This window comes from Leucoraja erinacea, chromosome 2 (assembly GCF_028641065.1).
Source record: "Leucoraja erinacea ecotype New England chromosome 2, Leri_hhj_1, whole genome shotgun sequence".
In the NCBI taxonomy this organism is placed as follows: domain Eukaryota; kingdom Metazoa; phylum Chordata; class Chondrichthyes; order Rajiformes; family Rajidae; genus Leucoraja; species Leucoraja erinaceus.
Genome location: NC_073378.1, coordinates 41,624,122 through 41,650,821, shown reverse-complemented (window position 1 = coordinate 41,650,821; position 26,700 = coordinate 41,624,122). Strand labels below are relative to the sequence as shown.

Below are 26,700 nucleotides of genomic sequence, written 5' to 3'. Positions count from 1 at the left end.
AAACTCCACACAGACAGCACCTGAGATCAGGATCAAATCTGGGTCTCCTGGCGCTGTGAGGTAGCAACTCTATCCAGCTATGCCATTGTGCCGCTTATAAAGTTATAGTTTTATAATTTTGCTTCCCTCAATCTCTTCTGAATGGAATATGTCATTTTGATATTACAGGTACAACCACCAATGTTCAGGTACCCTTGGTTCCAGAGCCTTACCATATTACCCGTTTTGCCAGACCAACAGAGGTCACGGCCTTGGGGGCGGGGGGTCCGAGATACCAGCCCACAAATTTGGCCTCAGATGTTGGCTATAGTAGTGGCTCCGTCAGGGCAGGAATTCCAGACTCCTGGCCACAGGGGGCAAATTCAACTCACTGATCAGTGCGGATGTCCCGATCTGTCGCCTCACTTGGCTAATGCCAGTTGTTTTCTTCTATGTTCTGAATGAGACCAGTTGATGCAAACTGAGATTGAGTTTTTGTTCTTACTGATTGTTTGGTTCAATACATGATTATAATTATTAATGTGGGTAAACTGAATAGAATTTGGTGATTATGCTTCTATGTAGGGTTAAGTGACGTTGTCGTTTATGATTTGTATTAAGAAGTTGGATGACGGCTTCATTGGAACAAATTACATCTGATTCCAGTTGAAAGATGTTTAAAGGAATTAATGTAGACAAAATTGATAATTTTCATATTGATTTGTAAAACAGTTTGCATTTATATGGTACCAGATTTAGAACATTTTAAAGTGTGACAATGCTCTTTCTCACTAGAATCCCTCGGTTCCAATGCAAAAATTACAGGACATTCAAAGAGCCATGGAATTGCTCACAGCATGTCAAGGCCCTGCGAAGAATCTGGAGGAGGCAAGTCAACACAGATACCACTTCTGGGATACACAACCGGTACCCAAACTTAGTACGTTTAGCACCTATTCTGGCTGACTACAATATATATATACAGGATTCTTGTGTTAATACAAAGAGTGAACTTTCAATTTAGTCATTTACTGAGCCAAAGGATTCCTAATCAAGCATCACAGAAAACGTCCAATTCCAAAACAAGTTATCAACAGTGCAATGTTTTGAGACGTAATCCAGGAAATAAGAATTCAAATGTTTAGAGTTTTAACTTAATTTTTAGAATCTAAAAAAGTAAAAATAGCCACAAAACTGTTGCAAAGGCTCAAATGGTTTAGTCGGGAAGAAAATCTGGTAACATTACCCAGTTTAACCTACAGATGATGATTTCCCTCTAATGTGGTTGATTGTTTTACTTCTGAAAAGCCATTCAGTTTGTATCACTTGTCAAGAAACGTGGCAACGAGAGGTGGGCAGAGAGGCTGAAGTTGCCTAGGTCCCTGGGTTATTTTTTATTTAATTATCGGACTAATAGTTGCCTCAAAATATGCTGAGGGAATTATATAGATTTTGGTAGTAGTGGTTCCTAATCAGTATAATGTACTTATTAAATCAAAATAAGCCTACTCTATTAAGGGATTTTCTGCATGAGCATACAGATTTTATGAAGAGATGCATTTATTCATTTTTGCTTTCCAAAAAATTGTTTACTTCCTGTGCCGTGTCTCCACCATTTTTCCAAAATTTCTTACATTTTATGGATTTTTTTAATCAAATATTTTGAACTATATGTCGATAGAATATTGAAATCCAGCATATTGTGGGTTAAAAATTAGAAGTGTGTTGCATTCTTTTTGATAATTTTATATTTAATACATTTTATTGATGAAGATGTCCAGCAACATCACTTGGTATCATAAAGGTCCATAGAAATAAAAGGCCAATTCTGTGAAATGAATTAGAGCACAAAACTGCTGATGCTGGATATACAAAATAAAAACGGAAAATGTCATGAACACTCAGCACAATTTGCATTAAGAGAAGCAGATTCAACAAATTAGGTCAATAAACCTTCATCAGAACTGAAATAATGAGAAAACAAGCATGTTCTAAATTGCAATTTGGAGGGAAAAGGGAAAGAAACAACCAGCACATTGCAGCCCTTCTGAGTCAAATTGGATTCAGCAATTTCAGATAATCAATTTTTCTCTTCACAGATGTTGCTTGATATTTTAGTTTCTTGGTTTAGTTTCTTGATATATTTGTACCTTGGTTTTCCCCCTGACTGTACTTGCCTGTATTTAAAGTATATGTTACTTGCTGCCTTGACAAATTTTAGCCTGCAGCCTAACCTTCTACAGCTCTCCCTATCTTCCACCACCATTCCCTCCCCCAACCCAACCATTGCTCTTACTTGGAACTTAAAATGGTGACTTACTCAATTTCCAGTTCAGATGAATGGTCATCGACCTGATATGATGATCCTGATCATCTTCACACATGGTTCGTGACCTGCTGGGTGCTTCTGGAATTTTCTGTTTTTGTCTGGGAAATACCATACTTGGGGCATTTGCTATACAAGTCATCAACAAAACAACAATTACTAAATAGATACTAGTTCCCAATGTTAGTCTGTGGATAATTTCCTCTTCATATCACCATAATTAATGACTTTCGATTTCCAACTGATCTTTAGCTGTTTTCATTTTGAGTTCATGTTCTATTTTGTAATCAAATGTTGCCTTTAATTATGTTTTGGACTATATAAGTTTGCAGCACCAAAATTAGTGCATTCAGCATTTTGAATATGTGTCTTTTTAAGATAGCTTACACTAATATGCCACATCAGACACTTCCCATAATACAGTGCCCTCCATAATGTTTGGAACAAAGACCGTGATTTACTTATTTGCCTTGTACGCCACAATTTGAGATTTGTAATAGAAAAAAATCACATGTGGTTAAAGTTAGCCGCAAAGGTAGAATGGCTGGGTTACAGTTTGCCAAAGAGGTATTTAAAAGAGCAACCACATTTCTGGAAAAAGGTCTTGTGGACAGATGAAACGAAGATTAACTAATATCAGAGTGATGGCAAGAACAAAGTATGAAGGAGAGAAGGAAACGCCCAAGATCCAAAGCATAACACCTCATCTGTGAAACACGGTGGTGGGGGTGTTATGGCCTGGGCATGTATGCTGCTGAAGTTACTGGCTCACTTATCTTCATTGATGATACAACTGCTGATGGATGAGCTTAGAGCCTGGATTGACACCTGGAAGTATGATGTTGTGGCGATCAGTGAAACATGGTTGCAGGAGGGCTGTGATTGGAAACTAAATATTCCAGGATTTCGTTGCTTCATGTGTGATAGAATTGGAGGGGCAAGAGGTGGAGGTGTTGTATTGCTTGTCAGGGAAGATATTACAGCAGTGCTTTGGCAGCATAGATTAGAGGGCTCGTCTAGGGAGGCTATTTGGGTGGAACTGAGAAATGGGAAAGGGGTAGCAACACATAGGGGTGTATTATAGACCGCCTAATGGGGAGCGAGAATTGGAAGAGCAAATATGTAAGGAGATAGCAGATATTAGTAGTAAACACAAGGTAGTGATTGTGGGAGAATTCAATTTTCCACACACAGACTGGGAAACACATTCTGTAAATGGGCTGGATGGTTTGGAGTTTGTAAAATGTGTGCAGGATAGTTTTTTGCAGCAATACATAGAGGTACCTACTAGAGATGGAGCAGTGCTGGACCTCCTGTTAGGAAATGAGATGGGTCAGGTGGCGGAGGTATGCGTTGGGGAGCACTTCCAGTGATCACAATACCATTAGTTTCAATATAATTATGGAGAGGGTCAGAACTGGACCTTGGGTTGAGATTTTGGATTGGAGAAAGGCTAACTTTGAGGAATGCGAAAGGATTTAAAAGGAGTGAATTGGGACACTTTGTTTTATGGGAAGGATGTAAAAGAGAAATGGAAGACATTTAAAGGAGACATTTTAAGAGTACAGAATCTTTATGTCCCTGTTTGGTTGAAAGGAAATAGTAAAAATTGGAAAGAGCCATGGTTTTCAAGGGAAATTGGACACTTGGTTTGGAAAAAGAGAGAGATCTACAATAATTATAGACAGCATGGAGTAAATGAGGTGCTTGAGTATAAAGAATGTAAAAAGAATCTTAAGAAAGAAATTAGAAAAGCTAAAAGAAGATACGAGGTTGCTTTGGCAAGTAAGGTGAAAGTAAATCCAAAGGGTTTCTACAGCTATATTAATAGCAAAAGAATAACGAGGGATAAAATTGGTCCATTAGAGAGTCAGAGTGGACAGCTATCTGCAGAGCCAAAAGAGATGGGGAGATATTGAACAATTTCTTTTCTTCGGTATTCACCAAGGAGAAGGATATTGAATTATGTGAGGTAAGGGAAACAAGTCGAGTAGCTATGGAATCTATGAGGATCAAAGAAGAGGAAGTACTGACACTTTTGAAAAATATAAAAGTGGCTAAGTCTCCAGGTCCTGACAGGATATTCCCTAGGACATTAAGGGAAGTTAGCGTAGAAATAGCAGGGGCTATGACAGAAATGTTTCAAATGTTATTAGAAACGGGAATAGTGCCGGAGGATTGGCGTACTGCGCATGTTGTTCCATTGTTTAAAAAGGGTTCTAAGAGTAAATCAAGCAATTATAGACCTGTTAGTTTTAACGTCAGTGGTGGGCAAATTAATGGAAAGGATACTTAGAGATAATATATATAAGCATCTGGATAAACAGGGTCTGATTAGGAACAGTCAACATGGATTTGTGCCTGGAAGGTCATGTTTGACTAATCTTCTTGACTTTTTCGAAGAGGTTACTAGGGAAATTGAGGGTAAAGCAGTGGATGTTGTCCATATGGACTTCAGTAAGGCCTTTGTCAAGGTTCCTCATGGAAGGTTGGTTAAGAAGGTTCAATTGTAGGGTATTAATGGTGGAGAAGCAAGATGGATTCAACAGTGGCTGAATAGGAGATGTCAGTGAGTAATGGTGGATGGCTGTTTGTCAGGTTGGAGGCCGGTGACTAGTGGGGTGCCTCAGGGATCTGTGTTGGGTCCACTGTTGTTTGTCATGTACATCAATGTTCTGGATGATGGTGTGGTAAATTGGATTAGTAAGTATGCAGATGATACTAAGATAGGTGGTGTTGTGGATAATGAATATATTTTCAAAACCTTCAGAGAGATTTAGGCCATTTGGAAGAGTGGGCTGAAAGATGGCAGATGGAGTTTAATGCTGATAAGTGTGAGGTGCTACATCTTCGCAGGACAAATCAAAATAGGACGTACATGTTAAATGGAAGCGAATTGAGGAATGCAGGTGAACAGAGGGATCTAGGAATAACTGTGCATAGTTCCCTAAAGGTGCAATCTCATGTAGATAGGGTGGTAAAGAAAGCTTTTGGTGTGCTGGCCTTTATAAATCAGAGCATTGAGTATAGAAGTTGGGATGTAATGTTAAAATTGTACAAGGCATTGGTGAGGCCAATTCTAGAGTATGGTGTACAATTTTGGTCGCCTAATTATAGGAAGGATGTCAACAAAATAGAGAGAGTTCAGAGAAGATTTAATAGAGTGTTGCCTGGGTTTCAGCACCTAAGTTACAGAGAAAGGTTGAATAAGTTAGGTCTTTATTCTTTGGAGCGCAGAAGGTTAAGGGGAGACTTGATGGAGGTCTTTAAAATGATGAGAGGGATATACAGAGTTGACGTGGATAAGCTTTTCCCATTGAGAGGAGGGAAGATTCAAACAAGAGGACACGACTTGAGAATTAAGGGACAGAAGTTTAGGGGTAACATGAGAGGGAACTTCTTTACTCAGAGAGTGGTAGCGGTGTGGAATGAGCTTCCAGTGGAAGTGGTGGTGGCAGGTTCGATTTTTATCATTTAAAAATAAATTGGATAGGTATATGGACGGGAAAGGAATGGAGGGTTATGGTCTGAGTACAGGTAGATGGGACTAGGGGAGAATAAGTGTTCGGCACAGACTAGAAGGGCCGAGATGGCCTGTTTTCCGTGCTGTAATTGTTATATGGTTATATGTGCACTATTAATTCATTATTGCAATATAACAATATCATCATATTTGGAAGTCTAAATTCTTCAAATCTTTTTTATAAAGAATTATTTATCGTTGGTAAACAAATGCATTAACTTTTGTATCTCCACAACTTTATGAACCGCATGGTGATAAATATGTAAATTAGCACAGGCACAGGGTGATATATGGGGTTTCAGTCCTGGGAAATTCCATGAGCCAGTTTATTTTAAGTCAGAAATGTTCATTTTCGAAAGCAACCAGTATCATGTTGCTCCACGTACACTTCCTATAATTTTTTCTTTTCATTGTTAAACGCCTTAATACTGCCCATAATTAAACTAGTATTCTGTATCCAGTCATAAATGAGATATTATTATTATTATTACTACTACTAGCTTAAAAATGCATAGGAGAATTTTCATAAAGTTGAATTTTCATATGTCAGGTCATTCGTAACTCAGGGTGGCCCTCAATGTCTATGTTTTAGTTCTGCTGCATTTATAAATAGAGAGTATCTGAAATCTAAATTATGTATGTGATAAAACTATGTTCCAACAAGGAATCACTGAAGATTAAATTAAATTCTCTAATTCAGGTTGATGAACACAATATGCATCTACTGACTCCTTTTAGGTTGTTTATATTGCTAAAATGCCTCTCTTACTTTCGGTATTATTTGAATAGATAAACTAATGTTAACACTGTCAATAAGGGAGTATCACTCTCTTACAATCGGAGCTGCAATGTGTAAACATTGTTAAAACCTCACAGTTGCATGTTTTAATATTGTTTATTCAAGTTTAAAAGATTAAAAGCTTATTAATTAGAATATTTGATTGTGTGCAATTCAACTCGGTAATATGTGCCACTCTCCCAGTCTTTCGCCGAGCCCTGGTTCCTGCGTTCCCCGTTCACAGACCGAGGTACCAGTTCCCATGCTCCCTGTCCTCATACTGGGGCCCTGGTTCCTGCGTTTCCCATTCACGCATCGGGGCCCCAGTTCCTGTGTTCCCCATTCACACATTGGGTCACTGTTCCTGTGCTCCATATCTATTCACCTGGGCTCCGGTTCCTGCACTCCTGGGACTCCAGTTCTTCCACTTCCTTCAAAATCACTCCTTCTGTTGGCCATGCTCCCTTGAAACTCATTGGGTTAAGTGAAATGCTACTGTATAGCATCTTAATTAAAGAAATAAGTGTACTAGAATATTAATAAAATAACCTTTAATAGCCCAATAAGTTTACTAGAATAGAATAATCGTGACCATACACATAAAGTGCTGGAGTAATTCAGCGGGTCAGACAGCATGCCTGGAGAAAAAGAATGGATGATGTTTAGGGACCCGACCCGAAACGTCATCCATCCTATTTCTCCAGTGATGCTGCCAGACACGCTGTGTTCCTCCAGCATTTTGTGTCTATATTTGGTATAAACCAGCATCTGCAGTTCCTTTCTACACATTTAATCTTGAGCATGTTGGATTTTCTGAGCTTTACTATATACTTAATATATATTAATGGTTATATTAAGTGATTGGTTCATTGTGCCAGTGGTGCATTTATGAAATAATTTTGTGTTTTGGTCCCTATAGATGAAGTGGTGACAACTCATGGTTCTATTGAACCAGATAAGGAGAATATCCGTCAAGAGCCATATACTTTGCCTCAGGGCTTCATGTGGGATACTCTGGATATGGGTAGTTCTGAGGAGGTCAGTATCCCATTTTAAGTTCATAAAAGGTTGCTTCCTAATGTGATTTTCTCATGTAAATGTGATTTCACCTTAATTAAAATTCAGAATAATCTGATAAAATTGTGCACACTCTTTCCCATATTTCTGGTAAAAGTCACTAGGAAAGACATACATTTGCTGGAGTAAGTCATCACATCAGGTGCCATAAATGGATGCTGACTTTTCTTGAAAAGGCTGCTGGAGTTATCCAGCAATCAATGTTACAAAAAATTTAAAAAACAACAATTTATCCCATGAAATTGTGCACTTTCATATCTCAACTTGGATCATTTTCATTCAAATTAGCATAATGTAAATGGTGGACATTACAAAAAAGTGGCATATAAACGCCCATTTCCATGGAAAGACATAGGGTAAAGATAGCCTAAGGCCAAGTGTCCAATTTAACATGGGTATGAGACTATTTTAGTGTTCAATTGCTGTAAAATAAATGCCCATCGGCTTTCTCTGGAACGCCAGAACGATACTGCGCTGATCAGTGCCCTCAATTGAGGAAAAATAGTTATAAAACTCCACTCGCACATTGTAGGGTTATATTTTTGTAAAAAATATAAACCTTTAATTGTTTGCTTTATAAAACCCTGGGCTGCGAGAGGTTCGGAATCTTGAGTAATTTTCTACATTCTAAGCCTATAAAACCAATAATACCTGTCCTAGCTAGTATATGTGCGCAGGCTTACGCGTTTAAAATCCAAACATTTGCGGACCTGAGGGGCTAAACGATTTATTTTTCTATTTTGTTAAAAAAAATATAATCTAATGGTTGCTTTTAAAATAAGCCCAGCTGTATTAATTACCGCATTTTGTTACAACAGTAATTCTGATGTTGGTCACAAATAGACTGAATAAATCTGCTTTTCTCAGTTACATCACTTACTTTTGGTATTATCTGGGCTCTTGTCTAACTAGCAAATGAAGGAATTTGGAAGTTTTTACCATATAATGTGAGCTTTGTCTTTTGGGATAGTGAAGGTAATTTATCTCCACTAAGCAAATAGTTAACTTAATTGCTCCCAAGTGAGTGAAGGCAATTTATCTGCTCAGTGCAACAAAGAATCCCTGTATTGGGAATAACAGAATATTTATTTTATGTTTTAATTCAACAACCAAGCAATATCTTGTTTTTTTTATTAGTGCACAAAGTAAAAATTATGTAATTTCCAATAGAGTCATAGAGTTTTACAACGTGGAAACAGGCCCTTCGTTCCTCTTTGCCCACCCCGGCCAACATGTCCCCTCTACACTAGCCCTACTTACCTGCGTTTGGCCCATATCACTCTAAACGTATCCAACCAATCCATGTACCTGTCTAAATGTTTTATAAATGTTGCGATGGTACCTGCTGCAACTACCTCCTCCGACAGCTCGTTCCATACACCCACCACCCTTTGTGTGAAAATGTTATCCCCCAGGTTCCCATTAAATGTTCACCCCCCCCTGCACCTTAAACCTATGTCCTCTGGTTCTCAATTCCACCTGTGATTCTTTGATGCAAATTTTACTAAAAAATTACATATGAATAATACCTTTCAGGATCATTAGCACAAACATAAGTAGGTTTAATCCACTATAACCTTTTTCCTGGTGAGTGCGACTGAACCCTGAATTTAAATAGAAAATTATGGAAATACCCAGCAAAGTAGATAGCATTGTGAAGAGGGATCTTTGTTTTTAGTTTAGTTTAGTTTAGAGATACAGCGCGGAAACAGGCCCTTCGGCCCACCGGGTCCGCGTCAACTAGTGATCTCCGCACATTAACACTATCCTACACACACTAGGGATAATTTTTTCATTTACCAAGCCAATTAATCCACAAACCTGTACGTCTTTGGAGTGTGGGAGGAAACCAAAGATCTCGGAGAAAACCCACGCAGGTCTCGGGGAGATCGTACAAACTCTGTACTCACCCGTAGTCAGGATCGAAAAACCAGGTCTCCGGCGCTGCATTCGCTGTATGGCAGCAAATTTACTGCTGTGCCGCCGACGATTTAATCAATGGCATTTCTTATTTTGCCTGTTTTGCTTGCAGTTAAAAGAACTGTACACGCTGTTAAATGAAAATTATGTGGAAGATGATGACAATATGTTTAGATTTGATTACTCGCCTCAGTTTTTGCAGTGGTAAGTAAATAGTTTTTACAGTTAAAAATGCTCTTTTGTGATTTAAAAAAATAAATATTAATTAGTTTGGATTGTTGTTTTAAAGGATGAATATTTTTATAGGGCTCTTCGTCCTCCAGGCTGGTTACCACAGTGGCACTGTGGAGTCCGTGTATCTTCAAACAGAAAATTAGTGGGGTTTATTAGCGCCATTCCAGCCAATGTCCGTATTTATGAAATGTAGGTTCTCATTCTATTCCATTTATTTTGAATATATATAATTTGTTTACTTGGGCTATTTGTTTATGTTTTACATTTTACTGTAGAACTAAAATTTGATTCTGTAAAATTTTATGTAGAATTTTTTCAGTTATTGGACTTTTTTTAGATTTTTCTTTAATTTTTTTTAAATGCTTATTTATATGTATTGTTTAGATTGTATGGTTAGTACCTCTAAGAAGATAGGGACATCATTATTACTTTCTAATATGGTTATTTCCACATTATTAACTCTTAAAAACTCTTGACTGTCAATGTGCTGCAATTTTTATATTGCACTACAGCCCTGTCCACATGATAGAAACAAACAGACTTTCTTAAGCAGCCCACTACTTTCTTATCTAGCTACCTGTCCAAATGCTTTTTAAACATTATAATTGCATATGGGTCCACTACCTCCTCCGGCAGCTTGTTCCAAATATTCAGCACCCTTTGTGTAACGAACTTAACTGTCAGATCTTCTTTAAATGTCTCCCTGCCTTAGGCCTATGATCTCTCTAGACTCCCCTGCCTGCGAGAAAGATTCTGACTCTATCCCACTATGCCTCACATAATTTGTAACCCTCTACAAAGGCCCCCTTCAGCCTCCTACATTCCATTGAGAATAAACCAAACGTATCCACTCCTTATAATTGTAGCTTTCCAATCCAATGAGCTTCCTGGTGAATCTCTTCAACACTTTCTCTATTGCTACCATATTCTTCCTGCAATATGATGTTCAGAACTGTACACAATATCCATAGTTTGATCTAAACAATGTTTTGTATAACTGCAACATATCACCCCAAATCTCACTACGTTGGTCGATGAAGGCAAACATACCAAATGCATTTTTCACTGACTGATCCACTGTGTCAATACTTTCAGGTGCAACCTGTCCCTATTGTACAGGTCACCTCTGGCTCAGAAGAGACCTTAATGGTCCAAAAATCTGAATCCCTACTCCCTTCACTAACTGCTCAGCCACACATTCATCTGTCCTATCTTCCTATTCCTACTCTCACCAGCACCAAGCACTGAGAGTAATCCGGAGATTTCTATCCTATCATGCCTGTTGTCATCTGAAACACCAAGATTTACGAAAAACAGACTTTACCTTATCTTCCATCCACCTATCTCAGCCTCCACACTGAGGTCTCGTAAACCAAAGCCTTAGCTCTTATATTGAAATGCAGCAATTAGCTTCAACACGAAGACTTGGGCATAATAGACATCCTCTCTCAACATGGCCAATCCGAATAGACCACTCTGCCAGAGCCTGCCTTCCTTTTATACACCTCCAGGGGTAGTAACACCTGGACTCTAATGGCTTTCTTAAATTTCTTGCACAACTTCTCTTAGCTGCTCACAGTCTGGCTGCTTTTTAAATTTCCATGTAAAACATACAAGATTTTAAATCTTGTAATCTCTCTTAGATTTTAAATGGTGTATGTTTCAATCAAGTTGCTACTCTTCTCAGCTGCTCATTTGCAAGTGAGTTTCCCGATTATCTGTGTCCAGCTATATCTTTAAACAACTGTGTTATCTATGACTCCACTATTTTTGGTATCATCTGTAAACTTATTGTTCATACTCCTGACATTCTAATCCAAGTAATTTTATATATTGCAAACAGCAAAGGCCAAGTACCAATCCATCAATCCATCTCCAGCCCCCCACCCCTTGTCATGACAAGAGCTGTCAGGATCTTGTATATTTGTCAAGTTGCTGCTCACTATTCTAAACTTCAGTGATAAAGGCTTAGCTTGTTCAACTCGTAAAACAGTTAGCCCGTTTTGTGTATCAGTCTAGAAAGACCTTCTCTGAACACACTTTCATCCTTTCTTACATAAGGAGGCCAATACTGTACATTATAATGCTGAAGTCTTATATTAGTGAAGCTAATTTCCTTACTTTTATATTCTCTCCCACTGACAGTAACAATAACATTTTGTTTGCTTTTAAATTATTTTCTGTACTTGCAAATTAGTCTTTTGCAAATCATGCATTTGTTCACCCAGATTCTTCTGGATCTCAGAGCTCTGTAATCTCTGTTTTGATCATGGGCTCTTCTATGTTTAGGCTAAATAGAATAATTTCATATTTTCTTACATTTTACTCAATTTTTCCTGACTTTGCCCATTAACAATCTTTCTCTGTCGTTTTCCAAACTTCTCAGGTTATTTTCATAACATTTTATGCCTACCTTTGTGTCCGTTCCAACAACTTAGTAACATTTCCCAGTGATTGTAATTTTGCCGTCCCCTTTCATTTCCCGATTCTGTGAAGTTATTAATATCCTATAGAAATAGAACCTGACGGAAATACAAAGAGTCATGGAGTCTTACTGCACCGAAGCAGGCACTCTGGCCCATCATGATAAGCTCTTTGCCAATTTACTCATTACAACCATATCCTTCTATGCCTTGTCTATGTAAGTGTCTGTCTAAATGCCTCTTAAATGTAATAATTGTTTCCAATTCACCAGCATCTCTAGCTATCTGCCACTCTGTAAAATTGATTTACCTCTCAAATATCTCATCTCTTAGCTTAAGCTTATGCCCTCTTGTTTTTAGATACCATATTGCAATTTATCCGATCTATAACTCGTAATCTTCCATACTTCTATCAGGACAATCCTCCACCTTCTTCGCTGCTGGGAAAGCAAGCAGAGTCTATCCAATCGCTCCCTGTAATTTAAAGTTTTCCAGTTCAGTCAACATCCTGGTGAATCTACTCTGCACTCTCTCATCCACCATCATCCTTCCTATAGTGTGGTGACCAGAACTGCACACAATATCCCAAGTGTGTCATAATCAGAGTTTTGTTCAATTACAACACAATGTCCCAACTCTTGTATTTTATACCCCACCTATGAATGTAAGCATGCCTAATGCCATTATCAGGCAACGTGGACTTGTACCCCAGCTCTCTCTGCTCATCAATATTATTTAGTGTCTTACCGTCATCTTGTTAGCATTTAGAATTCCCACTGCAACATTCTGAGGCATTCTACCTTTAAAGTATGTAAATACATATGCTACCATGATATTCCATAACATATATTGACCGCAAAGAATATCAAATGGTTCAATGGCACTTCATTGTCACATGTACCTAGGTACGGTGACATTTTGATTGTATGCAATTTAGTACATACCTTACCATACATATGCACAATCATACTTGAGTACATGATTGTAAGAATAATAGGTCACACCAATGATCAAATGTAAATGGCTCCTTGTTTCTTCCAACTGCACTTACTACAGCTAGGCCTGGTGCATGTGTTGCTTTAAACTATACCTGAGGGATGGATGAAACTGCAATAGTAGTACCATTATTGCTACTAGAAATGATCTACATTCCGCAATTGATGTTAAACTAGTGGTTGTAAATCACGATATATTGCAAGAGAAATTCTACTAATATATATGTTGTATAAAATATTACATTTTCACCACTGGTGCTCATCTCAAGAGTTGTATGCTGCAGTTTTTTTGAAAGAATATATTAAGCAAAATGGACTAATTCTATTAACCTGTAATAATATGCTTATTGGTCATTTATCATTAGAAAAGATTAGTTTCAAGTCATTCAAAATAATGCTATAAAGATCAAAACGCCATACAGAACAAAAATATTATTTCCACTATTGAATATAGTTAAGTACATAGTTTGAATGTTTTGTAATTGTTTCTGTCAGTGAAAAGAAGATGGTAGAGATTAATTTTCTTTGCGTACACAAGAAGCTGAGGTCGAAACGTGTTGCACCTGTTTTAATCCGTGAAATTACACGAAGGGTGAATTTGGAAGGGATCTTCCAGGCAGTGTACACGGCAGGAGTGGTTCTTCCAAAGCCTGTAGCTACATGCAGGTAGCATTTTTTGTTAATCTAAGTAATACTTCCAAAGTTAATAATTAAATGGTTATGTACGTATGTGTTAAAAAGAACTAACATTGCTCTTCAGACATTTGTGTTTTTTAGGATATTAAATCTTGTTCTCGGGTAATCACATCTTTCATATCAGAATATTGAGATGAATTTCTTTCTGGTGAAGCGCAGACAAATCATCCATTGTGCACCTGCATACAAGTGATCCCTGCATTACAGAAGAGCTAGAAAATGTTTAAATTGCAAAGCTGCATCATCTGCATATGTCAAGAAATCCAAGTTGAAAAAAATAAATCTTTTTAAAGAACAAATTTTATTCTGTACGTTCAATTTTTAGATAGTGATTTGTAAATTCTGTAAGGGCGAGTTAATGCAACCCAAACAGCTGTAACGCAGTGATCACACAAGCAGATGTAAGGAGAATAAATCCATATATTTTCAAATATAAAGAATAATCAACCAATGAACCTATGAGTAATTGAGATCAGGGGTGTCCACACTCCTCTTCAACACTAACATTTAGAAGGGTTTTGGCCCGAAACGTTGCCTTCATCCTTCGCTCCATAGATGCTGCTGCACCCGCTGAGTTTCTCCAGCTTTTTTGTGTACCTAACATTTCACTTGTTCACTAGACAAAGAACTAATAATATTTCACCTGAAAACAGTCACTTAGTGTTGCAATGGAGTGTTAATCTAGATGATGTAGCCATCCCTGATGTGGATTCATAAACCTAGTAACATAAAGATTAAAGTGCTTTCAACTCAGCTGAGTTTGAAATGAACGATAGAAAATGTCAATATACAAGATTTGCATCGGAATGCCTTTTTCTCCTTGCAAATGCTGATGCTCTTGCTGTGTATTTTCAGGATTTTTAAATATAGATTATGTAGATCATTTTGTTTTGCCAATGATTCACAAATTAGTTTTTAAGGAAGGATTTGAGATATTAAGGTCTAGATTTTTGAGGGCATTCCTACTAGTGGTGGAATAAAGAGAGAAGTACATGCACCAGAGGGCAAAGTTTAAGGAACAGAGTGGTTTCAAAGGCTAGAAATAGTTAGTATACATTATATGAATTGTGATTTTGTGATATGTCGGACTTTCAGCCAATGAAGGTATTATTGCTGAGCATCTGAAGAAGACACATTTTATGTATTAATCTCATGAGCCAATCATGCTCCCTTGAAGGTTATCTTGCTCAACGGACACATTTTATGCTCGTTTACTCCTTTCCCCAAATATTTATCTGCTCAATATCTTTTCTTGTCCTCAGTGATCTGACATCGTAACTGTTTCACCCTAAGATATTGATTAACTCTTTTTAAAACAGTCTGAAGAAGGGCCCCGACCCGAAATGTTGCCTATTTCCTTCGCTCCATAGATGCTGCCTCGCCCGCTGAGTTTCTCCAGCATTTTTGTCTACCTTCGATTTTCCAGCATCTGCAGTTCCTTCTTAAACATTTTGTCTACTCCACTGCAAAATCAGTAGATAGTGTTGATATTGTACTTTCAAAGGAATACGATAACTTTTAAAAAGAGTTAATCAATATCTTAGGGTGAAACAGTTACGATGTCAGATTACTGAGGACCAGAAAATATATTGAGCAGATAAATATTTGGGGAAAGGAGTAAACGAGCATAAAATGTGTCCGTTGAGCAAGATAACCTTCAAGGGAGCATGATTGGCTCATGAGATTAATACTAGGATTTGGGTAACTGGAATCTCAACATAAAATATATATAGAAATGTACAGACTGCTTAGCATGCGACAAAACCCTTTTCACGGTACCTCGGTATATACGTGACAATAAACAAAATTAAATTCGAACAGTACAGCACAGAACAAGCCCTTCAGTCCACAATGTCTGCGCCATACATGATGCCAAAAATCACTCTTGTTTGCTTGCACTCTTTTTGACAGCCGTGGGGTAAAGGGTTTGAATTAGCCTTTTATTGTCTAGACTTATGATAGAATAATTAGAATTCATAGAGAGAATAAGCTTTTAATGAGGGCTGCATTTTAGTATTGTGTGCAATTCTGATCGCCTTATTACTGAAATGATGTGGAGGCACTGGAGATGATGCAGAAGAGGTTTACCAGAATACTGCCAGGATTAAAGGGTATTAGCAATAAGGAGAGTTTAGACAAACTTGGATTGATTTCTCTAGAGCGGCAGAGATTGAGGGGAGACCTATGTTAAGTATATACAATTTTGAGAGGCAAGAAACCTTAGATAGGTCAGAACATTTTTTTATCATGGTGGAAATTTATAGCTTTAAGGTTAAAAGGGAGTGTTCAGTGATGCGTGAAGCAAATGTTTTACACAGCGATTGGTGTGTGCCTGGTAAGCACTGCAAGGGTGGTGGTGAAAGCATACATAATACTAGTGTTTATGGGGGTTTTAAGATAGGCACTTTTGTACATGTACAGGGAGGTTCTACTGCAGTTGTACAGGGTCTTGGTGAGACCACACCTGGAGTATTGCGTACAGTTCTGGTCTCCAAATCTGAGGAAGGACATTATTGCCATAGAGGGAGTGCAGAGAAGGTTCACCAGACTGATTCCTGGGATGTCAGGACTGTCTTATGAAGAAAGACTGGATAGACTTGGTTTATACTATCTAGAATTTAAGAGATTGAGAGGGGATCTTATAGAAACTTACAAAATTCTTAAGGGGTTGGACAGGCTAGATGCAGGAAGATTGTTCCCGATGTTGGGGAAGTCCAGGATAAGGGGGCACAGCTTATGGATAAGGGGGAAATCCTTTAAAACCGAGATGAGAAGAACTTTTTTCACACAGAGTGGTGAATCTCTGGAACTCTCTGCCACAGAGGGTAGTCGAGGCCAGTTCACTGGCTATATTTAAGAGGGAGTTAGATGTGGCCCTTGTGGCTAAGGGGATCAGAGGGTATGGAGAGAAGGCTCCCGAGTTGGATGATCAGCCATGATCATATTGAATGGCGGTGCAGGCTCGAAGGGCCGAATGGCCTACTCCTGCACCTAATTTCTATGTTTCTATGTATACAAGAAATGGAGATATATGGATCACATGTCGACAGAGGAGATTAGTTTAGCTTGGTATCATGTTTAGCGCGGACATTGTGGACCAAAGGGCCTGTTATGTGCTGTACTGTTCTATGTAAATCTCCCCCCCCCCCCCCCCCCTCATTTTAAACCTATGCCATCTAGTTTTAAATCTTTCTAATCTGGGAAAAAGTCCGAGACTATTTATGGCCCTCAACTGTAGAAATCTCCCTGTGAGGATGTAAGGAAGTGATCAATCATGCCTCCTTATCTGTGACAAAATTGGTTGTGAGCTTTGCTCTGCGGTTTATAATAAAGTGCTAGGACGTTAATTGACTTTTTTTTATCTGTGGCAATATTTGGTTGCCAATAGGACCAGTACATAGTATTTAATTTGTTAACACCATTAGTATGTTGTGATTCAAGTGTTCTTGATGATATTATGGGAAACGAATGACATTTTGATTCATGATCTATACTGCTGGTGTATTGTAAGGTACTGGCATCGATCTCTGAACCCCAGGAAGTTGGTAGAAGTGAAGTTCTCTCATCTCAGCAGAAATATGACTTTACAGAGAACCATGAAGCTCTACAGATTACCTGATGTAAGTATCCTCTATCCTAAAATACATGCTGTGGAAATAGTAAAGTTGATTCTAATTACTCCCTTGATATCAATTTCAGAACGCATTTGTTTCAGTGAGAGAACTGAACAGTTTTAGAGCAATAATGTGTTGTATCATTAAATAAATCTCAAAAGTGCTGGGGTAATTCAGCGAGTCAGGCAGCATCTCTGGAGATCATGAATAGGCGACGTTTCGGGTCGGGACCCTTCTTCAGAGTTGTACTGTGATCATGCTTAGAGTGTTTCAAATCACTGTGGCAGTCAATAGTCTTCTAAAATTATAAATAAATATGCATTCATACTGATGGCTATGTTAATATTGCTATGGCATGTGTGAAATAAAGGAATGAAGTACAGCAATAGTAAAAAGTGGATCAAATCTCATCTGATTAGAAACAGTGGTACTAACTTCTGTTTATCCTAGTGACAATTCCATTGTATTTATTTTTTGTTAGACCCCCAAGACAGCGGGTTTAAGGCCAATGGAACAAAAGGATGTGAAAAGTGTACAAGAGCTGCTCTTTAATTACCTAAAGCAGTTTGAACTTGCTCCTGTGATGAATGATGTAGAGGTGATCCACTGGTTAATGCCTCGTGAAAACATTATTGACACTTACGTGGTAGAGGTAATGCAACTATGTTGTGGGTCTGTATATTTAATGACCTTGGATATTTTTTTTTTTTTTAATTGCTTCCGGTTCCTCTTAATCCATTGACAGGCATCAATTAAGTTAATTATTGACTTTCCACTGTTTTTCTCAGTTTGTTGCAGCACTCCAGATTTGACCCTATGGGGGCATCTCATTAGCCAGAAATGAGAAAGCACTATTATAAACATCCAGCTGAGGAGTTTGAGGCTTTTTTTCACCCTTGATGCTTTTCTGTCGGGGAATGAAAGAGACAAAATAAGTTAAAACTAATCATTTTTTTTTGTTGAAACAGATGCAAACCTTTTGAAAATTGCAATTGGAAAAATACACTTGAAAAGTGCAGTTAGAAAAGATAAAATACCATCAGTGGTTTATTTAGAATTTAGATTGTTTCAAAAATACAGACGCAGTTCAAATTCTGACAATATTTGCAGAAACAGAATCATATATTCATCAATTTAAGAAAACGTAAATTCAAAGCTCCAGACTTTTACTATATTTTGAAAAGGTACTTCCTGATTCCACTCCTGAAAAGCTTTACTTTTAATTATACGTCTTTTTTTTTTGTTTAATTCATTTGCCAGAGAAAATACTTACACTGTATTTACTGTATCAAGTTTGTCTCAATATTTTAAATATATCAATCAGGTATTTTCATGATCTTTTAGTTTAGTTTATTGTCACGTGTACCAAGGTACAGTGAAAATCTTTTTGTTGTGTGCTAACCAGTCAGCAGAAAAATAATACATGATTACAATCGATCACAATTGTGTCATTTAAAAATATGAAAGCATTTAAGTCATTGCAGTATGGGAATGTTGAAGTGTGGAAAATCTAGTTTACCCAAATGAGTGTGCTAGATGGTGTTCCAGCACGGCACCAAAGACACTTTTGGTTTTGTGCTCTCAGTTGGGCTAACGAACAAAAAAGAAATTGCACTCTAGTTGGCTCTGACAGAGTCCTCGGGGCATTGGGCGGGCAGGCAGCTTTAGGTCTGATTGTGGATATCTTTTGAAAATGAATTGATCAGTCCTTTGCTGCTGTTCAGGGTGGGATTGCTTATTTGGCATCAAGGAATATTCAAGGGAATAATTAGGACTGCGTCATGGGTGAAAGGAGGAGGATGATCAAGGCTTCTTTTATAGGTCAGGGAAGGTGGAAGTGAGAATTAGCTTCTTAGCCAGTCGTCATGGACAGGCATTCAGGATTATGGCCAATGATTGAGGTTCGTTGGCCAGTAATAAGGTCAACCAGTAGGGAAGGAAGTCTGAGATCAAGGCTAGTGGTTGACCAAATTTAAATATGGTTATGGCTGAGGATTCAGGGTATTGATGTGTAAGTGTAAAGCAAGCGGCTGAAGGGTTGCAAAATTAGGAAGGTTCTAAACATTTTCTATCCATGTTGCCCTTTGGGTTTCTGTGAAATCTTGCCCCTTTCACCTCAAGCCTCACCTCACACCTCGATTCCTCTATGCAGGACTGTGCCATACACGTGCAGGTCGCACCTGCAAGCCTAACTCAAAGTCTCAGAATTACGCTTGAACTGCCTTTGGTGTTATTCCCTTATTCCCTTCAGCTTACTTATACTTACCACATGTAATTAGTGCTACATATATTTTACAAGCGATTATCATATCTATTTTATTATGAGTTAATTCCTTGAAGGATGTAGATTAGTCTGTCTTTACTATATCTATCACCAAACTGATTATGCATGCTGCACATTCCTTATGTAGTCCAGTCTAAATCTTCATCCCTACCCTGGACTGTTAGTACTGTTAAGATAGTGCGTCACTGTCTCCCGGCAGACTTGATGCTGACCTGGGAGACGAAAACATGTAATGTTCCTTCCGCTTGTACTGCAATAAAGACTATGAGTAATTACCCCTGTGTATGGGTCACATCATTAAACATGGTTGTCAGAAATTATGGACCCCTTACTTGCCTAATTCGGTTCCAGCTTGGTTTAGTTTGGGTTTTTTTTTGTTCAATTCATTATTTCACTATGGCTGCCATACTTCGTAAGCGAGTACTGAATGATTTCAGACAGCTTTGTGAGTTACGCTCCAATCTCGTAATGGAGCGCCACAGATTTTTTTCGCGCAGCCAAAGGCAAAGTGATTCTTAGCCCTTTCCAGAGTGAGGTCTGCATCACATATGTTCATTTCGTACCTTGTCATTGAAAATACCATATACCAATCTGTCACAAATAAAACTCACACAGGTTTTCAAACTCGCATCGGCTGGCGATGTGCTTTAAAGAACTGATATAGGCTTCGACAGGCTCACCTTGCCTTTGGCTGCACGAAAAAAATCAGTGGCGCTCCATTACGAGATTGGAACGTAACTCACAAAGCTGTCTGAACTCGTTCAGTAGGCAGACGGGATCGTCTATAGATTCTGCCGGGACTATCTGAATACCCGCAGCGCAACAGGGTATCGTCTATAGATTCTGCCGGGACTCTCTGAATACCCGCTATGTTTCTATGTTTACCTGGGCTGGGGTGTTGTGGAATCGGCGTACACATCGAGTGCCTTCTGTACCAGCCAAATCGAGGAGAATGGAGGCATGAATGTCTGGTGGTGCAGCATGATGCGTTGCACGGATATAAACGGTGAGATCCTCTTCAAAGATGAGCCAACGCTCAGCGAGGTCTCCATCAAACACAAGCGGTTCAGGCTTACGAAGTATGGCAGCCATAGTGAAATAACGAATTGAACAAAAAAAGTAAATAAAACAAGCTGGAACCAAATTAAGGGGCCCATAATTTCTGACATCCATGTTTACTGATGTGACCCATACAGAGGGGTAATTACTCATAGTTTTTATTGCAGTACAAGCGGAGGGAACATTACATGCTATCGTCTCCGTGTCAGCATCAAGTCTGCCGGGAGACAGTGACGCACTTTCTTAACAGTACTAACAGTCCAGGGTAGTGATGGTGATCTGGACCAGAGTGCATAAAGGATGTGCAGCATGCATAATCAGTTTGGTGATATAGTAAAGACAGACTAATCTACACCTATCCTGGGTAAATGACTCTTCAATTACCATACACGTTCTCCCCATGATTCTACACCTCAGGCTCCTGTGCTCCAAGGAATAAAATCCTAGCCTGCTCTCCTCTCTCTATAGCTCAGGCACTCGGGTCCTGGCAACATCTTCGTAAACCATCTCAGCTCTTTTTAAACTTAACAACATCCTTCTTATAGCAAGGTGACCAAACATGAACACAGTACTGCAAATGTGGCCTCACCAACATCTTGTAGAACTACAATATTTTGTCTCAACTTCTATAGCCAGTACCCTGACTGATGAAGGCGAATGTACCAAAAGCCACCTTTATCACCCTATCTACCTGAGATAGACACAAAATGCTGGAGTAACTCAGCGGGACAGGTCGCATCTCTGGATAACATTTCGGGTCGAGACCCTTCTTCAGACCTGTGATGCCACTTTGAGGGAACTATGTACCTGGTACCCTGTTACAAAATATATCCAATGAATAACTCATTAAATGCATCCTTGATTCATTTCAGAAATTACAAATTTTGATTATTTCTTGAAACTTACTAAAAAATTTGATGTACAAATTTGGGGTGTTGCAAAAACCTGATCTTTTTTTAAATTGCTGTTTATGTGTTGCTATATTAGCCAGAAGTAATGAGAAATATTTTGTCATACAGTAAATTCACTGTTCAGCATGAAAGGACTGAAATCTAATGTTGTAAATAGCTACTTCTTAAAATACAGTTACATTATAAACATGCAAATTTAATATATATGCTAATTTGCTCTAAATGATGCCATTAACATAGAATAGTCCCTTTGTATTTACACATTAGAAAGTAGTTGACTTACTCAGAAATAATATTTTTATGCTGTAACATTAAGGCATCATGGACAGTAAAATCATGGCATCTGTGATCCCCTTACTCACTTCTGATTATATCTTGTATTAATTCACCTTAAGAGTTCTAATATTTGTTTCCAAAATTTGATTCTCCTTGTCTTTATAAGTTTTGTCTTGAAACTAATCTTCAGTCTTTTTAAACAGAGATTGGCATATTCTTGATTAGTACGGGTGTCGGGGGTTATGGGGAGAAGGCAGGAGAATGGAGGTTGAGAGAGAAAGATAGATCAGCCTAATTCTGCTCCGAGAACTTATGAACTTATTTCTTCGGGTTTGCTTTGTTTAAACAAGTATTTATTGTCTTTCAGGGTTCTGATGGTGTTCTGACGGATTTTGTAAGCTTCTACACATTACCTTCCACAGTTATGCATCATCCTATTCATAAGAATCTCAAGGCTGCCTATTCTTTTTATAATGTTCACACTGAGACTCCACTCAGTGACCTTATGAATGATGCACTAATAATTGCAAAATCGGTAAGCTTTTCATGATCTTTTCTTGATGTAATAATCTGATCAGATCAGTCACGGAGAACTGTTCAAATGATGCTTTGTAGGCAGTATAATAAATGGAAAATTAATTCTTCATCTTCTCTCAATTGTGCAATAATATTGGTTATTCTTAAAATGAGTTACATTAAAACATATGCTCGAGCTATCAGCTTCTAGGAAGGTGGGAAATTGGCAACCTTTGTAAGTGTAGTTTAGGTACCAAGCAAACATAACTTTGTCAATACTGCTGACTCATGCATGGCCAGAACTTATCTAATTTTCTTCAGATTGAGTTCTTCACATGCCTGGTACACCGTGGGACAAAGTGCTTTTTTGTTTCATTTCGTGACCCAAATCGCATATCTACCTGTATTTATAACATATTGTGTAAAAATATTATAGAAATCATACCTGAAACTCATCTGTTTTTGTTTATAGAATAATTAAAGGGACATTAAAAAAAAAAAAAAATTATACCTAATATTTCATGCATACTGAGAATGGAATGTAATTTTTGAAGATTTATTATCAATTCTTCTGTCTGTTCATAAGAATATTTTCTTTTTTCACAGAAAGGATTTGATGTGTTGAATGCACTTGATTTAATGGAAAACAAAACATTCCTAGAAAAACTAAAGTTTGGCATAGGTGATGGAAATTTACAATACTATTTGTACAATTGGCGATGCCCAGATATGGAGCCTGAAAAGGTGAGAAAAGTATTGTAAACTCTCAGGCCAAAATATAACTGGGCTAGACCTGAGTCTTTTAGAATATATCTAGAGAAGTCTAGGTGGATTCTGCTATTTTAGATGCTTCCGTGGATACTGAGGTAGCAACTTAGCAGAGGAAGATGTTGCACCTGCAATTTGCCCTGGGTCCTTGGGCAGGAGGATAATGGAGTTAGATAATGGGAGTTAATGGGAGTTTAGCTTGTGGCTAAAGGGATCAGGGGGTATGGAGAGAAGGCGGGTATGGGATACTGAGTTGGATGATCAGTCATGATCATATTGAATGGCGGTGCAGGCTCGAAGGGCCGAATGTCCTACTCCTGCAACTATTTTCTATGTTTCTATAAAGCATGTCAGAAAATGCTGGAAATATTCAGCAGGTCAGATTTCATCTTCGGGAAGAGAAACAGTAAATATTTCAAGTGAGAACTGTGTTATGAAATTTTGACACTTTTTCTTCCCAGAAATTATAATTATTTCCAGCATTAGTTGTTGATATTTTACATTTCCAACATCTGCAATCTTAAAAAAATGACCATGAGTCATTTCTGCTGGTCTCATCATATTCTTACCAATTAGATAAGAGCACAGAACAGCACAGAAACAGGCTCTTCGGCCCATATTGTTTGTGCTGAATATGAGGCCATTAAAATAATCCATCCATTCCCTGCATGTCCACGTGCCAATCTAAAAGCCTTAAACACCATGATCATATCTGCTTTCAGCACCACCCTTGGCAGCATGTTCTAGGCACTCAACACTCTGTAAAAAAATTTAAAAAAAAATTGCCCTGCACATCTCTCTAAAACATTTCCTTTCTGATGTTAAAGCTATGCCCTTTAGTTATTGACATTTCCACTCCAGATCTGTATGTCCTATGTCTCTCATCATTTGATATACTTCTAAAAGATCTCCCCTCAACATCTGCCACTCCAAGGGAAATAATCCAAGTTTGTCCAACTACGTAGTTAATACCCTCTAATCCAGGCAGCATTTCCAAAGCCTCCACATCCTTCCTGTAATGGTGCGACCAGAACTGCACACAATACTTCAAATGTAGTCTAACCAAAGTTTTATAAAGCTGCAGCGTGACTTCCTAACTCTTGAACTCAATGACCTGCCTGAAAAGGGCAGGCATACCAGGTCTTCTTTACCACTCTAGCTACTTGTGTTGTCATTTTCTGGGAGATTGGATGGGCCCCATCAATGTTCAGTCGGTTTTATTAATGCCATTAAGGGTCTTGCCATTAACAGTAAACCTTCATCCATTCGGCCTTTCAAAGTGCAGCACTTCATACTTGATGCGATAAGTTAACACACAATTCCCTCGTATGATCCAGTTTATTATCCATATGCATTTAAACCCTCAGAACATTACAATCTCTTTGCAGACGGAACATTATTCCACACAATTAGGAATATATTTTTTAATTACTCTTTTAAGCCTTTAATGAATTATTGTGTTAGTTTAGTCATTTTATATATGCTAATTATTTAACATTTTGCATCGAATGAGCTGGTTTTTAATCTTGTATGCACAATAAAACTTATTTATATTTTGACTTTTTAAAACTTTTACATAAAGTTTTTGTTGTTTTTGTAGGTTGGTCTAGTGCTGCAGTAGAACATTCTACTCTCTGTGGAAGCCTCTTCATAGAATGCCAATGCCATGCCTTTGATCAGTGACAAAAGTCTACCAGGTGAACACAGAATTCAATAAAAGGAGCTGGTAGTTTCAACCAAGTTTTGCTTTCAACAGAATGGAGACTATTGATTCTTTTTAGGACTTGATTTTACTGTGCAGTGGTGTTGCATAATTCCATGGTGTTTTGTTGGGAGTTTAAACCTTTAAGAAGTTTATCTGATAACCATTTGCCATCTGAATGACAATTCTCACGAATAACTGAGGATTTTGTATGCACTTTGTTTTATTAAATTCCAGAGGCAGATCTGCAATTAGATTTTCATAATGAACTTGTTGCTGCTGCTAAAGATAGTAAGGAACAGAAAGAGGGGTTCTTTTGCAGAATGACAGCTAAGTATTTTGTACAAATGAAGTGCGCAATAGTAAATTGTGAAGAAAATTGTTACTATTGTACGTGGCAGGTGTTCTTGTACTGCCAGACATTTCTATTTATTGACCAGTGTTTTTTTAATTGTTCACAATGGGGACGCTGAAGAACCATGGTATGAACTGACTTACTTTTACTCGGTTGCATCAAGTTTGCAAGACGGGGTGAGATTTGTTGCATTAATGCAATTTCCAGCAAAACAAATGAATCAGAAGGTGCCCCATGCTATTCTGTATGCACCCTCAATGTTGACAGTGCAATTTGGCTGCTCGTAGTGTTCATGGCTTACTTGTGAAAGAGGCTGCATTCCCACAATTTTTTTATTGTACAGCTGAGACAAGGTTTGTCACTTAGTTTTTAAGCTTTTTTAGATGCCACCTGGTGTGGCCCAATAATAGTGGTAAAAATGCTTGTTTTACAATTCCGAGGGCAGAGGTTGAGTCCAAGAACTGTGACGTTTCAGCTATACGCCTGGGCCGCAACTCATTTTTAGGTCTCTGGTAAGCCAATACATAAATAGCTGAGGGTGGTAGATGAATAAAACAGCAGCCGAGGAACGCTGCTCCGAGAGGATTTAATATCAAAATGAATCATGATTGATTAACATCTTCTTCCTGCCAAGCCATTGATCTTTGGTTACATATGAAAACTTGGGTATTTTTTCTCCCCAAAAACCTGGATATTGAGTCAGGTGTATGTGTGTTTTTTTAAAAAAAGCTCCTATAGGTAACTGACAGACTAAATCAAAGTGAAATCATTTTTTTAAAGAAAAAACGGAAAGCTTTGTTCTATGTTGTGTTTTCCACAAATTATGTTACGAGGAAGGGATAGGGCCTTGTTTGAGCATGTTTAGCTGTTTAACAGCTTAAAACTTTGCCTGGAGAAATGACAGGTTGCATATAGTTTACTTTTATTGTTATGCATGCTTCACTGAAAAGGCCCCACACTAGAAAATGTGTGCAAGAAACTATCCATTCCTCAATCAGTTCTCAAGTGGTCAAACATGGTTTATATGTTGCCAGACGAAGAATGTACTTTTTCATTTCAGTAATGTTTTCAGTTCACCAGCATGACTGTTTGATGTCTAAATTAATAAACAAATTATTTCAACTTTGTTAGAACCTGCATATGCTTTGATTTAATTCCTTCCACATTCAAAATTGTTCACACCAGTTTTGCAGAGAAAGTACACGACTGACAGTGTTATTTTCATATATTTATGAGAACCCGTTGCAGGTATTTTAACTGGGAT

At 38.0% G+C, this 26,700-nt stretch overlaps 1 protein-coding gene across 2 annotated transcripts in view; it reads left to right on the top strand.

Moving 5' to 3' along the window:
• The window catches only part of nmt2 (N-myristoyltransferase 2), a 43,165-nt gene extending 16,596 nt beyond the window's left edge, over positions 1-26,569 (top strand). Inside the window, exons 3-12 of one of the 2 annotated variants that reach the window (XM_055655675.1) lie at positions 775-867; positions 7,526-7,644; positions 9,716-9,807; positions 9,910-10,026; positions 13,751-13,921; positions 17,463-17,571; positions 18,047-18,217; positions 22,463-22,630; positions 23,218-23,355; positions 24,980-26,569. In XM_055655675.1, the coding sequence (XP_055511650.1) occupies positions 775-867; positions 7,526-7,644; positions 9,716-9,807; positions 9,910-10,026; positions 13,751-13,921; positions 17,463-17,571; positions 18,047-18,217; positions 22,463-22,630; positions 23,218-23,355; positions 24,980-25,000 (1,199 nt within the window). In that variant the 3' untranslated portion in view covers positions 25,001-26,569. The remainder of the gene's footprint in view (positions 1-774; positions 868-7,525; positions 7,645-9,715; positions 9,808-9,909; positions 10,027-13,750; positions 13,922-17,462; positions 17,572-18,046; positions 18,218-22,462; positions 22,631-23,217; positions 23,356-24,979) is intronic. The other variant, XM_055655685.1, reaches the window with a different exon arrangement.
• The last annotated feature ends 131 nt before the right edge of the window (positions 26,570-26,700 follow it).